Below are 16,427 nucleotides of genomic sequence, written 5' to 3'. Positions count from 1 at the left end.
CCGTGGTAGGTGAAACTGCTGTGCTTGGGCATGAATCAAGGCAGTGTCACCAAACTGTAACAGTACTCATTACACATACTTATAAAACCAATGCTAATTTTTCCTAAGTAGTAGAAACTGTTAATTTTATTAAATCTTAACCCTTGTTACTTATCTTTTTAATATGCTGTGTGAAAGAACGAGAATTATACATAAAGCACCCTGCGTCCTGAACTACCATGGTCGTCGGGAGGAAAAGCACTTGTGCAGTTGTTTGAGCCATTAGCTGAACTAGCTGGTTTTTTCATGGGTCACCATTTTGCTTAAAAGAACAATTGACAAACTGTCATTATTCAGACTTGTGTATTTGGCCCATTTTTTCTTGAAAGGGAGTGAAGTTAGCTGACACTTCAAGGAAAACAACTGATATTATTTGTTGCCAATAATAAAATTGGAGTTTTCGATTCAAAATTAGGATTTTCCGATAACCTCTGTCTGCCACTTTGGGTTTGACAGTTTCCCAGTACTTAAAGAATGTTCTGATGAGATTAGTAGATAATGAAATGTTGACATGTAATTTTTTGGGATAATGAAATGTGCTGTCAACATTTGGAAGATCTTTGTAACTAAGGGAACCAATATTTTCAGGATGACCAATGGGTGATGTTATAAATTCATGCACAGGTGAAAGATCCATTCAGTGTGCAAGAGAGACCAGTGGATTTGAATGTAACAGAAACAAAAATTTCATTCATAGGATTTTATATTCCACATTACAACTAAACTTTAAAAAACTGTCACTTGTTGAGTTTTGGTGTAGTATCAGAGAACAATATTCATAATTATTTGAAAAGGCTAATACTTGTTTCTTTTTCAGTTACATTATCTATGTGACATTTCCTTCATATCTTTCATCCGAAACAACATATGACAACAGATTGTGAGCAGAATCAGATATGAGAGTCTAGCTATCTTCTGTTAATCCAGACATTAACAAGATTTACAAAAATGTGAAACAATGCCACTTCTTTCACTAACTTTTTTTGTTTTGGAAAATATAGTAATTTTTCATAAAAATTATGTTACCATGTAATGGGGCTTTAATGCTTTATTTTAAACATTTCTAGACTTCTTTTCTAAATATCAATATTGGTATTTAATAAATATTCACAGATACAATTCACATGAACAAAAGCTTTGTAGAGTCCGCAATGATTTTGAAGAATATAAAAGGCAGTCCTGAGAGCAGAAAGTTTGATATGTATTATAGATCATGCTCGTTTACCATGATGTCAGTTATATGAACTAGGAGAAGGAATTTTCACTGCTAAATAGTTCAGTAGCACCTATTACTTATTTTTTGTCTGAAAACTAAGGTGGAAAAATACCTTTCCAAAAGCTTGTAGAAGAGGTTAAGATAAAATGTCTAAAAATTCAGTCTTTAAGAAATGCTAAATAGTATACATTTTCCAGATATGGATGGCTACCTAAAAGCACACTTCTGAGGACACATTGTATAGTTGTTATATACTTACAGGTTGAGTATCTCTAATCTGAAAATCTGAACTCTGAAACACTTCTGTCCCGAGCATTTCAGATGAAGGATATTCAACCTGTTTATATAATTGTTATAAAAGTTATAATGATAGTCTATTATGCTTTATATGCATTCACTCTATTCCTCGTTTAAAGTCTTACATAATGAGTAATACTATCAAGTAACCTGCTATTGGTCACATAATGAGTTTTAAGAGCTGGAGCTGGGCTTGGTGGCTTATTCCATCTAAGCTACTCAGGAGACTGAAGTAGGAGGATTGCTTGAGCTCAGAAGTTGGAGTGCAGCTGAACAACATAGCAAGGTGCTGTCCTCAAAAAAAAAAAAAAAAAAAAAAAGAGAAAGAGAGAGCACTGAAATTCAAGTACTTTTTCCTTTATCAAAATGCTATTATTTATAGCAACTGTGTGTACAGGCAGCAGTTTTCTGTAAATAGCTTACGGGATCTTGTGGTAAAGGTTCTTTTTGACAACCAAACTAGATAAAGATTTGTCTTCAATTTTAGTTTGATGATTAAGGCAAGAAGTTGTCTTCCAGAGTTACAGAGAGACAGTAAAGTGAATGGACTAAGCCGAAACAAATTGCTAGACACTGACTTCCATCAGTAAATTACAGCCTTCCAAATTGACTTGGATAATACGAAAAATGAATAATTAGTATGATTTGTATTCGTTTGGCTGATTCTCAATTTAATATCTGTTTACTATTGTGATCATATTTCTAGGCTTCTCCAGTGACAGTGATCTGATATCTCTTACTGTTGATGTGGATTCTCTTGCTGAATTAGATGATGGAATGGCTTCCAATCAAAATTCTCCCATTAGAACTTTTGGTCTCAATCTTTCTTCGGATTCTTCAGCACTAGGGGCTGTTGCTTCTGACAGTGAACAGAGCAAAACAGAAGAAGAACGGGAAAGTCGTAGCCTCTTTCCTGGCAGTTTAAAACCCAGGCTTGGCAAGAGAGATTATTTGGAGAAAGCAGGAGAATTAATAAAGCTGGCTTTAAAAAAGGAAGAAGAAGATGACTATGAAGCTGCTTCTGATTTTTATAGGAAGGGAGTTGATTTACTCCTAGAAGGTGTTCAAGGTATGATTTTATGTATATTAATATGTTTTGGCATGCTCTTTTGTTGGTACATGGGAAAAAATTACATACATATATCTTCTGTTTAGTCTTATGGAAATAATACTGAAAATGAGAAATTACTGAAGCTTAAAAGACCTATGTATGGGTATATACTTTAAGTTCCATGAGATGTTAGACATTATTGGAGGTGCTTAACCCTCTATTTTTAATCAATTAATCCACAAAAACAGGATTTAAAAAAAAGTCAACATGTCTCGAAGTCTCTTGTATGAATAATAATCTTTCTTTTCTGACTTGAAAAGGCAGTGTTTTACTGGCCTTCATCTCTCTCAGGAGTAATTCACAGAGATTCTTGATGACCTGAAGAGACAAAATGAAATGGATTTTTAAACTAAGAGCATAAAAGATTCTTGGGTTTGCCTACTATTCTGTTCTCTGTAATTGTAGTAAGTTCTCATTTAATTAATGGAGGTGATGTGGGACATGTAGAGCTGAATGTAACTGAACATCTGTATATAGAACTTACTTTTTTGAAGTATTAGCTATTGTTTTAACCCTTAAATTTTTCCTTATAGAAGCACAATGAAGCATTCTGCGTTTAGTTACATGACTTTTTAGATGCAGTATTCAAAGATTGATACTGACATTCTTCCAGTGGTTTCATTTACAGAAAATCATCATTTTCATTGTTCTGTGGTCTTGGATTTGTCAGTACCATTCAGATTGTCAGTCTCCTGTATTGCTAACATTTTTTAACTACAGTACTTCTCATTATGCCTAGTATCCTGTAGTCCAGAAGCCTTTTGTAATTTCTGGAGTATAAACTTTCAGTTTTATAAAATGGTGTACCTGCCTGTTTATGGAGGGTCCTAACTGCCTCTTAACCAGGATTTTGACCATTTCTCTTATTTTTAGGTTTAACGCCCACTTCCTGATGCCAACAATTCCTGAATTTTTGGAGCGTTTTACCATGCCATGCAAATCAGGCAACTCTCTTGATTTTCTTTCAGTAACCTCTCATCCATCTACCTTTTTTTTTTTTTTTTTTTTTTAAATTATATTCCCATGGCAGCTTTTATATTCTAAAATTTTGTCGCTGTTACCTTCTCAGTTTCTTTGTCCTTATGGGGTTTTGTCTTAAATAATTTTTTTGACTGCCGTGTTAGTAGAGTTTCTGGAGGGAGAATAGCTAAAGAAATGTGTTCAATTTGCCATCTTCTACTGGGAATTCAGATTTCACAATTGCTACTTAATTTTGGTGGGCCCGAGGATCAAACAGCTATTAATGTTTTGTGTGTAGAGCAATAAGAGGAGCTGGAGTCTTGTTTCTTTTTTCACTAGTTATTGTCTTACTGAAGTTGCTGATATAACTCTTTGGAACCTGTTAACACAGTTTCAAATAATTGATTCTAAATTCATTTCTCATTAATTTTGTCATGATTATATAATAGCTATCACTTTTAAGATTTCTAATTGATAATCTAATTTTGAAGTTACTTGTTTTCCTGCTTTGATGGAAAGATCATTTTCATCCTAATTTTATTTTTCAAATGGTTTTATAATGTTAGGGTTTTTTTTTGGTTTTTTTTTTTTTTTTTGAGATACGGTTTCATTCTGTCACCCAGGCGGGAGGGCAGTGGTGTGATCTCAGCTCGCTGCAGCCTCTGCTTCTGGGGTTCAAGTGATTCTCCTGCCTCAGCCTCCCTAGTAGCTGGGACTACGTGTGTGTGCCACCATGCCCGACTAATTTTTCTATTTTTAGTAGAGACGGGGTTTCACTTTGTTTGCCAGGCTGGTCTTGAACTACTGACCTTAGGTGATCTGCCTGCCTCGGCCTCCCACGGTGCTGGGATTACAGGCGTGAGCCATCGCACCCGGCCATCTGTTGGTATTTTTGTTTGCTAGTGGAGCATTCTGGTCTTAAAGATTATTCATTTTTATTCTTTGCCTTAACTCTTATTTTAGGTTGGGAGTTTAAAATTGGTATGAGTTATAAAAAATTCCACTCTGACATTTTTCCATTTCTTTTCAGATAATTATGTGCTAAAACATCACTGGTGTTTAATTGACAAAACACATCAGTGTGGTCAGTGTGACATTTTTCTAAGTTATTTGCATTTAATCTTAGAACATTTCATAATGTTACCACTTGATGGCACCAGAAAAATAGAAATCTGTGCTTCAGAATGAGAATTATAGATGCATGTCAGAAAATAACAAATAATGTGTCATTTGGTTAGTTACTTTGCTGATTATGGTGATGAATTATTTCTCCACTAGAACTTGATACCAAACCTACTAGACTGCTATCGTAAGGAGCATTACCATTTAAACATATATCTCCTATTTAATGCATGTTTGTCTTTTTGAAACCACAATATCCATTCCTGCTCTGGATTGGTTTCTGTTGTTAATATGTCACAATTCCAGAAGTTAATAACTGACTAAATTGATTTTAGTCTTTTATTGTTTATTCATAATGTGATCAATTTTTATTCAGACAAACTATGGGAACCACAATCATAGAAATCTAATTTTTAACCGGTATATAAAAGAACCTTTGTTTCAGTCCTCCTGGTTACACATTTGACCCTGTGTCAAATGTAAGGTCAGGACAGTGCTTCCAGTACATGGATTCTGTACTAGCATACTAGTCACCATCTGACAGACATATGGACATTATCCTTCAATTTCTGGGGAAACTGGGGGCTCTAGTTGTGAGCTTGATTTGACCTTTATGCTCAGAAGAGATGTTTCCTTGGGTGAAGTTTGTTCTAGGGTGACAAAACTATTAGTTAAATATCTCTATAGCCAGTAAAACCTGTGAATCATTTAAATTGAACTCTTCATAACATTTGTTCTTGTGACCTTTATTGGCATGGATTGGCATGCCTTATAATAAAAAAAGTATTTCTGGATATCTGATAATTCAGAGAAAATAATCTTTCAGAGCTAAGTAGTGCTTTATACAAAGATTCTTGTGGGTTGGCAAATTTTGTTATTTTGTTACTAAACTATTCATCCTAAAGAAGTTTATCTGGGTTGTTAGTAGGTCTGATAAAGATGGCTTGATGTTTTTCTTATTTAACTGGTATTTGCACAGCTGAGACCACATGCAAAACACAATAGCAACAGCTCTCTTTGCCCATCCGGCAGAGAATAAGTATACCCTGATAGTGATAACTTTGAATTCTCTTTGAACCTGACACTTCACTTACTGCCTTTTAGAAATGGTTCTTGGAATGAAGGTACTGTCTACTCTTCTAAATTCTCAGGTCTTTCTGGATTTAAGACAGAAAATCCAAAAGTCAGAGTTGAAGGAATCAACTTGAATTTTTGAAAAGGATGTTGCAATATATATCACACTTTCCTGTCCATCTTGTTTATATATTACTGAAAGTGGCTGATATGATTAATCTGTGTGTGGGCTTATTGGAGTTGTTGTGATAATATAAAGTGACAAATGGATTACATAAAGGTATTAATAAAATGTTTAAGTAATTTATTACATTCCTGTCACTGTACAAGGTATTTTTCTTACATTATTTTTAATCTTCAAAAGAACCCTGTAAGTTGAACTATGACTGGCCATACTGGACTTTGTCTAAGGACACCAACATTTAGAGGGTGCAAACATTTAATATAATGATTCTAAAAGCTTGGCACCTAGTTAGCAAGAATAATTATTTAAAACAGGAAGCTACCAGATGGCGAGCATTGTTAGTAACACCCATCTGTGGGCTACATTATGAATTACAGAGTTGATTTGAGAGCTGGTTTTGTGTAGTTTGTTCCAGGTGCCAAAAGTACTGGTTTGATGTCTTTGTAAGGTAGATGTTGTGATCCCTGTTTTATAGGTGGAGAGAACTAAGACTTACATAAATTAAGCAATTTGCTCAAGGACACAAGCCAGTAAAAGTTGAGCTACAATTTTAATCTAGGCCTTTTCTGAGCCTTAATCGTGTCTTCTTCGTATTGTGCTGTACTACCTCTCACATGTTCCCCCTAATTAGGTTAGCATTTTAAAATGGAGAAGTGGGAAATCCTCTCCATTGTCGAATATTTGAAAACTTTCTTATTTTGAGTATTTGTCGTTTTTCTTTCTATCGATTTGTTTGTTTTCACTCAGCCATCTATTCGTCTAGTTGATTGTTCAACAAGTATTTATTTCTTATATGTACCTGGCCCTGTAATAGGGAATATAAAATGGTTATTTTCTAAAAATATAAAAGAAAATTGAGCAGTGGCCCTTCAAGAAGAGATGTTTCTGTTAATAGCATGCTAATATGACCCATGATTTTGTATTGTATATCTTGTTGAAAATATCTGGTAGATTTGCTGCCGTAGTCATACCTGTTGCTTTTCACTTAACTTGATGTTAATGCCCCACTTAAAAAATGCCCCATTATTTCCCCCTGCCTTTCTCACTCTTTTTCTTTTCTTCTTTTCTCATTTTCTCCCTTCCCCTCTCCTTCCCTTTTACCTCCTTTCCCCTCCTCTTCTCTTCTCTTGCATACATTATGAGTGAAATTTCATAATATATTTCTGGATATTGTTGATATCCAGTTTTTCTTTGAAGATTTTATTGGTATTTTTGACCAGAGAGACTATTTTTAATATTAGTACTCAGATAAGAGATGCAAACATTTTCGTTCTGGTAAATGGTATAATAAGCAGTACCAAACCATTTTTTTATAGTTTATTCTTGGGTAGATGTGTGCTAGGCTGTCAGGGATGTCCAGATGTATTTCAAACACCATGACCTTATGTGGAGCTTGGACCATTGATTTATTCCATGAATAAGAGTTATTCAAATATTTAGAAACCCAAAGGATAAAGTTTTTGGCTTTGGAAATAGATGGATATATGAAAAAGGTAGTAAGTTTAGGTTTCATAGAGGGAAGCAAGTCATATAATTTTGGTATTTAGGGGATCCTAGAACCAATCCCCTGTGGATACTGAAGGGCAACTGTATAAGATTATATTCTGAGAATAGAGGTAGTTTTCTTTCTTCCTTTTCAATTTGGATGGCTTTTATTTCTGTTTCTCACCTAATGCTCTGGCTAGAACTTCCAGTACAATGTACAAGAACATTGGGAAAGCAGACATTCTTGTCTTGTTCCTGATATCTTAGGGGGAAAGATTTCAGTCTTACCATGGAATATAATGTTAGTTGTTGGTTTTTCATAGACGCCCTTTATCATGTTGAAGAAGTTCTATTCTATTCCTAGTTTTCTGTATGTTCTCTTGCAAGGGTGTTGGATTCTGACAAATGCTTTTTCTACATCACTTGAAACAATCACATGCTTTTTTTCTTCTTTGTTCTGTTAATGTGGTATATTACATTGATTTTCTTATATTGAACCACTCTGGAATTCCTAGGATAAATCCCACTTGCCACAGAGATTTTTATCTTAAGTTTGAACCCAGTTGTGCCTTTTGGTGTCTCTTATGTATTTTGTTTATCATTGTAATATACTTGGAAAAGAGGGACTGCTTATTGAGGTATGAGCCTTCTATCCGTCTCCGTCTGGAAGTTAGAGATCTTATTTTTCAATAGGGAGGAGTATTAAACAAATACAGAATATTTCTTATTTTATTTTAGTTTTTCCTTCAGTTGTGACCTGTGACCTGAATGTCATGAAAATTTTCTGCAGCCTTTTCTGTTTTAAAATAAAATGTGTACTTTTCACTATGGTTTAATAAATTGCCTTAGTTGAGAATTTTTCAGATCTTAACTGTTTTGAAACTGGCTAGAAGGAAGCATTTTAAATCAGTCTAATTAAGATTTTTAAAAATAGAGATTTGAAATGATTTAAATATGCCACTTAGTCTTCTGTCTTCCCTCCTCATCAGCATTCTGTTTTTTCCTTTCTTCAATTGATCCAGGAAGTGTCTGCCAATAGGAGAAAGCAGTTACTAATGCAGTGAACTCAGAAGGAACTATTTCATAGGTTCAGAGAGAAGACTTTAGATTCTGTGTTCTCGATATTCACAAATGAAAAGAGTTGCTTTTTAAATTAGCCTATACTCAGGTAATTCTCTTTCAGGTTTTGTGTTAAGACTAGATTTTCAGCTCCAGGTAGCAAAAACCTAACCAACTCAAAGAGGCTCATATAGAAAACATTGTTTTAGTCCATCTGAAAAATAGTGTTTTATTCCACATGAATGATTACATATAGCTCAATTCAGGTGTTCAAGAAATGCCAACAGGTCTGTCTTTTTATTTGCCTGTCTCCATTGCCACCCTGTACTTGCTATCCCCTTTCTCTTGTTTGATTTTGTCTTCATGGCATGAAAGATAACCCCCGACTAGCTCCAGGTTTACAAAGACTTTGTCCTCAGGATCCTGGAGGAAGAGGGTATTTTCCCTCATAGCTCCAGTGAAAGCCCCAGGGAGGATTGGCCTGGCATGCATCACATAGCTTTCACCTCTGTCTTTGTAACCTGATTAGGCATAGGTTATTTGGTCGTCCCTGGGAAGGTAGACAGAGCTATCCCTGATGAACCGCATGAACTGAACAGCATAACCATGGAATGTGGAAGGAGTGGATCAAAACGAGGAAGGGATGTTATGCAGAAACAAACAAAACACATTGAAATGTTATCTTCTGCTTATCTGTCATGGCCCAACAGTGCCGTTTATTATCCTTTCTCCCCTGGCCTTAAAAAACAAAAATGATTGTTTTGGTTGTTCATGTGTGTTCTCTTGTATGTTTCTTAGATGATAATTCTCTAGAGAACAGGCATGATATCTGTTTTTTAAAAACTTTTAACGGAAGTATGGTATATATACAGAAAAGGAAATATCGTAACCATATAGCTGAATGTATTTTCACACACGTGACACTCCCATGTGACTGGCATCCAGATCAAGGAGCAGAATTTGACCAGCACCCTAGAAGCTTCCTCATCTCCCCTCTTCAAAGGTAATTATTATTCTGATCTTTAACGGTGTTGAGTGGAAGAGGTCTGCTTTTTCTTTTAAAAAATATTTTGGAGAAGGAGTCTTGCTATGTTGCGCAGACCATCTTGAACTCCTGGCCTCTAGCAATCCTCCTGCCTCAGCCTCCCAAAAAGCCAGGACTTCAGTGTGAGCCATGGCACCTGGCTCAGGTCTGCTTTTTTCTATTCCCATTCCTTACAAGGGCAGAGTTCCAGTTTTGAGAACCTGCTTTCTGTTGTTTCCACCCTCTTCTCTGCAATTTCCATTATGGATGATGATGATGGGGAATGGGTTGGGGTCTTGTTTCTCTTTTATTTCTGTAGGATCCTGACCTTTCTCTCATTTTCTTCTTTCCCTTTGGCCTTTTACTGCCACACCTTGAAGAGGTATCACTCATTTTCTATATATCTGATTTTCCCCAATAGGAAGGCTTTACCAAGGCTCTCACTTTTTATTTTCTTCACTTTCGAGTCTATAAAGCCTGTTTTTTTATTTTTAAATTTTATTTATATGTTTATTTTTTTGAAATGGAGTTTCACTCTTGTTGCCGGGCAATGGCACAATCTCGGCTCACCACAACCTCCGCCTCCCAGGCTCAAGGGATTCTCCTGCCTTAGCCTCCCAGGTAGCTGAGATTACAGGCATGCGCCACCACGCCTGGCTAATTTTGTATTTTTAGTAGAAATGGGGTTTCTCCATGTTGGTCAGGCTGGTCTCGAACTCCTGACCTCAGGTGATCTGCCCACCTTGGCCTCCCAAAGTGCCAGGATTACAGGCGTGAGCCACCACGCCCGGCCAAAGCCTGTTTTTAAACTATCAAATGCCAACCTGTGTTGGTTTAAGTTCAATTTGCGCTCGCGCGCTCTCTCTCTCTCTCTCTCTCTCTCTATATATATATATATATATGTGTGTGTGTCTGTATATATATATTTTTCCTCCCTTCCCCCACCCACCAAGGAATCTCTTAAGCTTTTCTTCCTCTGGTCACCACATCCATTGGCCTGTAATGGGGGGCCCTGGGAGTGCTATTGTAATTTGGTTTGTTTTTCTATTTACAGATAATCCAAAGGTCATGGTATCTTTGTTTCCTAGTGGTGCTGAAAATATGAGTCATATGTGGATTTATTTGCACTCTTGGTTTTTTGTTTGTTTCTTAGAGGTTATGTGGAGACATCTGAAATTTGGTGGCCACTGTTGTCCTCTAGGCCCAAGAGTTCACACAGATTGATTTCAGAATGTTCAACTACTTTTGTATGCCTAAAATAAACTTTACTTTGTTGTGATATGCATTATCCTTTTTATATCTCATTGGATTTAATTGCTAATATTTATTCATTTATGTACAGGCTTACCTTGTTTCGTTGTACTTTGTGGCACTTTGCGGATTTTTTTTTTTTAAACCAAATAGAAGTTTGTGGCAGCACTGTATTGAGCAAGTCTTTTGGGGCCATTTTCTTTTTTTTCTTCACAACTTTCATTTTAGGTTTAAAGGGTACATGTGCCGGTTCGTTACACGGGAAAATTGTGTGTCACAGGGGTTGATGTACAGATAATTTTGTCACCCAGATAATCAGTGTAATATTTGGTAGTTAGTTTTCCAGTCCTCACCCTCCTCTCACCCTCTACCCTCAAATAGGCCCCAGTGTCTACTGTTCTCTTCTGGGTCCATGTGTGCTGAATGTTTAGCTTCCACTTGTAAGTGAGAACATGCGGTGTTTGGTTTTCTGTTCCTGTATTAATTTACTTAGATGATGGCCTTCAGTTCCATCTTTTGTTGCTGCAAAGGCCATGTTCTCCTTTTTTTTTTTAAAATAGCTGCTTAGTATTCTGTAGTATATCTGTACCATATTTTCTTTATCCAGTTCACCATTGATGGGCATCTAGCTTGATTTCATGTATTTGTTATTGTAAATAGTGTTGTGATAAACGTGTGCATGTGTAAAGACATGTGCATGTGGTAGAATAATTTATATCTTTGGGCATATACCCAGTAATGGAGTTGTTGGATTGAATGGTAGTTCTATTTTCAGTTCTTTGAGAAATCTCCAGACTGCTTTCCACCAGCAGTATATAAGAATTACATTCCTACTGGCAGTATATAAGGATTCCATTTTTTCTGCAATGTCACCGGCATGTGTTATTTTTTGACTTTGTAATAACAGCAATTCTGACTGGTATGAGATGCTGTCTCATTGTGGTTTTGATTTGCATTTCTCTACTGATTAGTTATATTGAGCATGTTTCATATGTTTGTTGGCTGCTTGTATGTCTTCTTTTGAGAAATGTCTGTTCATGTCCTTGCCCATTTTTTAATGGGATTGTTTTTTACTTGTTGATTGGAGTTCCTTATAGATTCTGAATATTAGACCTTTGTCAGATACATAGTTTGCAAATATTTTATCCTGTTCTATGGGTTGTCTGTTTATTCTGTTGATAGTTTGTTTTGCTGTGCAGAAGCTCTTTAGTTTAATTAGGCCCAGTTGTCAGTGTTTTTGTTGCACATGTTTTTCGAGTCTTTGTCATGAAGTCTTTTCCTGGGCTTATGTGTGGAATGGTATTTCCTAGGTTTTCTTCTACGGTCTTTATAGTTTTAGATTTTACTTTTAAGAATTTAATCCATCTTTAGTTTTTATATATGGTAAAAAGTAAGAGTCCATTTTCAATCTTTTGCATATGGCTAGCCAGTTATCCCAGCACCATTTTTTGAATAGGCAATCATTTCCCCATTGCTTGTTGTTGTTGGCTTTGTCGAAGATCAGATAGTTATAGGTGTTTTGGGTTCCATAACCAAGAAATAAAGAAGGGTTTCATTAGTTTGTGTATCTGTTTTTGTACCACTACCATGCTGTTTTTGTTACTGTACCCTTGTAGTATATTTGAAGTTGGGTAGTGTGATGCCTCCAGGTTTGTTCTTTTGCTTAGGATTGCTTTGGCTATTCAGGCTCTTTTCTTATTCCAAAGGAATTTTAGAATTTTTTTTCTTATTCTGTGAAAAAATGTCATGAATAGTTTGATAGGAATAGCATTGAATATGTAAATAGCTTTGGGCAGTATGGTAATTTTAATAATATTGACTCTTCTATCCATGAGCATGGAATGCTTTTCTATTTGTTTGTGTCATATCTGATTTCTTTCAGCAGTGTTTTGTAATTCTCATTGTAGAGATCATTTACCTCCCTGGTTAGCTGTATTCCTAGGTATTTTATTATTTTTGTGGCTGTTGTGAATGGGACTACATTCTTGATTTGGCTCTTAGCTTAGACATGATTGATGTATAGAAATGCTACTAATTTTTGTGCAGTGATTTTTGTATTCTGAAACTTTGCTGAAGTTGTTCATAAGATCTAGGAGCCTTTGAGCAGAGACTATGGGGTTTTCTAGGTGTAGTACCTTGGGAAGAAAGATAATTTGACTTCCTCTTTTCTTATTGGATGCTTTTTATTTTTCTTTCGCCTGATTGCTCTGGCTGGGACTTGCAGTACTACGTTGAATAGGAGGGGTGAGAGATGGCATCCTTGTCTTGTTCTGGTTCTCAAGGGGAATGCTTCCAGCATTTGTCGATTCAGTATGATGTTGGCTGTGGATTTGTCATGGATGACTCTTATTAAAGGTATGTACCTTCGATGAGTAGTTCATTGAGGATTTTTAACAAAAAGGGATGTTGAATTTTATCGACAGCCTTTTCTGTGTTTATTGAAATGATCATGTGGTTTTCATTTTTAGTTCTGTTTATGTGATGATCACATTTATTGACTTGCATATGTTGAACCAACTTTACATCCCAGAAATAAATCCTACTTGATCATGGTAGATTAGCTTTTTGATGTGCTGCTGGATTCGGTTTGCCAGTATTTAATTGAGGATTTCTGCATCTTATATTCTTCAAGGATAGTGGTTTGAAATTTTTTTCATTGTGTCTCTGCCAGGTTTTGGTATCAGAATGATGCAGGCCTCATAGAATGAGGGAGGAGTCCCTCCTCCTTGATTTTTTTGTGTTTTTTTGGGAATAGTTTCAGTAGGATAGGACCTCCTTTTTTTTTTTTTTTTTTGAGACAGAGTTTCACTTGGTGCCCAGGCTGGAGTGCAATGGTGTGATCTTGGCTCACTGCAACCTCCCCCTTCTGGGTTCAAGTGATTCTTCTGCCTCAACCTCTCAAGTAGCTGGGATTACAGGCGCCCATCACCATGCATGGCTAATTTTTGTATTTTTAGTAGAGATGAGGTTTCATCATGTTGGCCAGGCTGGTCTCGAACTCCTGACCTCAGGTGATCTGTCCACCTCAGCCTCCCAGAGTGTTGGGATTACAGGCGTGAGCTACCTTTGGCCACCTCCTCTTTTTTATACATGTGGTTGAATTTGGCTATGAATTCATTTTGTCCAGGGCCTTCTGTTTGGTAGGTTTTTAATTACTGATTCAGTTTCGCAACTTATTATTGATCTGTTCAGATATTCAGTTTCTTCCTGGTTCAGTCTTGGGAGGTGGTATGTTTCCAGGAGTTTACCCATTTCTTCTAGGTTTTCTAAGTTTGTGTGCATAGAGGTGTTGGTAATAGTCTCTGAAGATTTTTTTATTTTTATTTTTTGAATTTTTGTGGGATCAGTAGTAATGTCCTTTTGGTCATTTCTAATTGTGTTTCTTTGGATCTTTTCCCTTTTTTTCTTTTTTAGTCTAGCTAGAAGTCTGTGAATCTTATTTATTCTTTCAAAGAACCAACTTAAAAAAATAGTTTGTGTGGTTTTTCTCATCTCCATTGCATTCAGTTCTGCTGATTTTGTTTCTTTCTTTTATTTTGCTACCTTTGGGAGTGGTTCTTGTTCTTCAGGTTTCTCTTGGTGTGACATTAGGTTGCTTATTTGAGATCTGACTTTTTATTTTTATTTATTTTTGTTTTTTATTTATTTATTTTTTGAGACGGAGTCTTGCTCTGTCCCCCAGGCTGGAGTGCAGTGGCGCGATCTCGGCTCACTGCAAGCTCCGCCTCCCGGGTTCACGCCGTTCTCCTGCCTCAGCCTCCTGAGTAGCTGGGACTACAGGCGCCTGCCACTGCTAATTTTTTGCATTTTTAGTAGAGATGGGGTTTCACTGTGGTCTCGATCTCCTGACCTTGTGATCCGCCCGCCTCGGCCTCCCAAAGTGCTGGGATTACAGGCGTGAGCCACCGTGCCCAGCCAAGAGATCTGACTTTTTAATGTAGATGTTTAGCACTGTGAACTTTACTCTTAACACTGCTTTAGCTATGTCCCAGAAATTCTGGTATGTTGTATCTTTTTTTTTTTTTCTCTCTCGTTAGTTTTGTTGGGTGGAGTGTTCTGTAGATGTCTGTTAGGTCTATTTGGTCAAATGTTGAGTTTTGGTTCTGATTATATTTGCTGATATTCTGCCCCAATTATCTATCTAGTTCTATCAGTGGAATGTTGAAGTGTCCCAGGATTACTGTGTGATTATCTAAATCTCTTTATAGGTCTCTATGAACTTGTTTTGTGAATCTAGTTGCTCCATTGTTGGGTGCATATATATTTAGGATAGTCAAGTTTTCTTGTTGAATCGAACTTATGTAATGCCTGTCCTTGTCCTTTTTGATCATTGTTGATTTTAAGTCAGTTTTTTTTGGAATGAGAATGGGAACCCTGCTCTTTTTTGTTTTCCATTTGCTTGATAGATCTTTCTGCATTCCTTTACTTTGAGCCTGTGGGTGTTACTGCATGTGACATGGGTCTCTTGAAGATAGCATATAGTTGGGTCTTGCTGTTTATCCAACTTGCCACTCTGTGCCTTTTAATTGGGGCATTTAATCTGTTTACGTTCTTCTGGTTAAGAACCATTACTGGGGAGCTAGTGCGGTCTTTTGGATGTAAGGAGACGCTCTGGCTCGTAGAGTTGCTAGAGTTCTTGCACTGGTTCTTTCTCATCTGTGTGGGCTGATCTTCCTTTAACTGTGGTGTAATTTGAGTATGGTCAGTTGGCTTTATTTCTGGATGTTTTCGGGTGGATGAAAGTTTGTAAAGGGTCTTTGCTTGTGGCTGAATTCTTGGCATTGGTTTCACAGGGTTGCAAAGTATTTTTGATGTTGAAGCTTGGGCTGCCATCCAGTAGATGGCGATTAAGCAAACACTACCCTGATCAGTCAGCAGCCAGCAACATAAAGGCAGTATTCGCTCTACAAGCAAAAAGATTGCCACTTACTGAAGGCTCAGATGATCATTAGCATTTTTTAGCAATATTTTTAAATTAAGGTATGTACATTGTTTTTAAAGACGTAGTGCTATTGCACACATGGTACACTATGAATGGTGTAAATGTAATTATTATGTGCACTGAGAAACAGAATGTGTGACTTGCTTTATTATCATATTCACTTTTTTGCAGTGGTCTGGATCAGAACCTACAATATCTCCAAAGATATGCCTGTATATGTATTTTTATTTTTCATAGATTGTGTATATTTAGCAAATTTAAAAGTAAGTTAAAGGCATCATGGCCTTTACTACCCCTGTGTAGTTTATATCTCTAGAATATAGGGTCATTCTTCTTCATATCAACAGTGTATTTATTATACTTAACATATTCTATGGGAAGGATTTTAATAGTAGATTCAATTTCTTTAGTAGATATTCAACTATTGTATATATTTCTTCTTTCGTGAAACTCAGCAAGTTTTATTTTTCAAGAAATTTGTCTATTTCACATAAAAGGTGAAATTTAATTGTAGAAGAGTTTATAGTATCTCCTAATCTTCTGGATGTCTGTTGAATTTTTCTGGATTTTGGTTGTTTGTTACATATTGTTTTCTTAGTCACTCATGTTAGCATTTTATCAGTTTTTTAATGTTCAAAAGAATTAACGTTTATTTTGCTGTTC

General features: G+C 36.2%; 1 protein-coding gene across 22 annotated transcripts in view; it reads left to right on the top strand.

Annotated features, from left to right (window-relative positions):
- RPS6KC1 (ribosomal protein S6 kinase C1) overlaps window positions 1–16,427 on the top strand; it is a 211,674-nt gene that overhangs the window by 72,210 nt on the left and 123,037 nt on the right. For 20 of the 22 annotated variants that reach the window (XR_642595.3, XR_001898922.3, XR_001898923.3 and 17 more), the window contains one exon: window positions 2,259–2,621. The exons of the other annotated variants lie outside the window; for them this stretch is intronic. Coding sequence is in view for 15 of the 20 variants with exons in the window: in XM_003918804.4 (XP_003918853.2) it covers window positions 2,259–2,621 (363 nt within the window). In the remaining 5 variants the exon portion in view is untranslated. The remainder of the gene's footprint in view (window positions 1–2,258; window positions 2,622–16,427) is intronic. 22 annotated transcript variants of the gene reach the window in all.

Source organism: Papio anubis, chromosome 1, assembly GCF_008728515.1.
Source record: "Papio anubis isolate 15944 chromosome 1, Panubis1.0, whole genome shotgun sequence".
In the NCBI taxonomy this organism is placed as follows: domain Eukaryota; kingdom Metazoa; phylum Chordata; class Mammalia; order Primates; family Cercopithecidae; genus Papio; species Papio anubis.
Note: the sequence above shows the minus strand (reverse complement) of the source record. Positions and strands in the feature narration are given on the sequence as shown.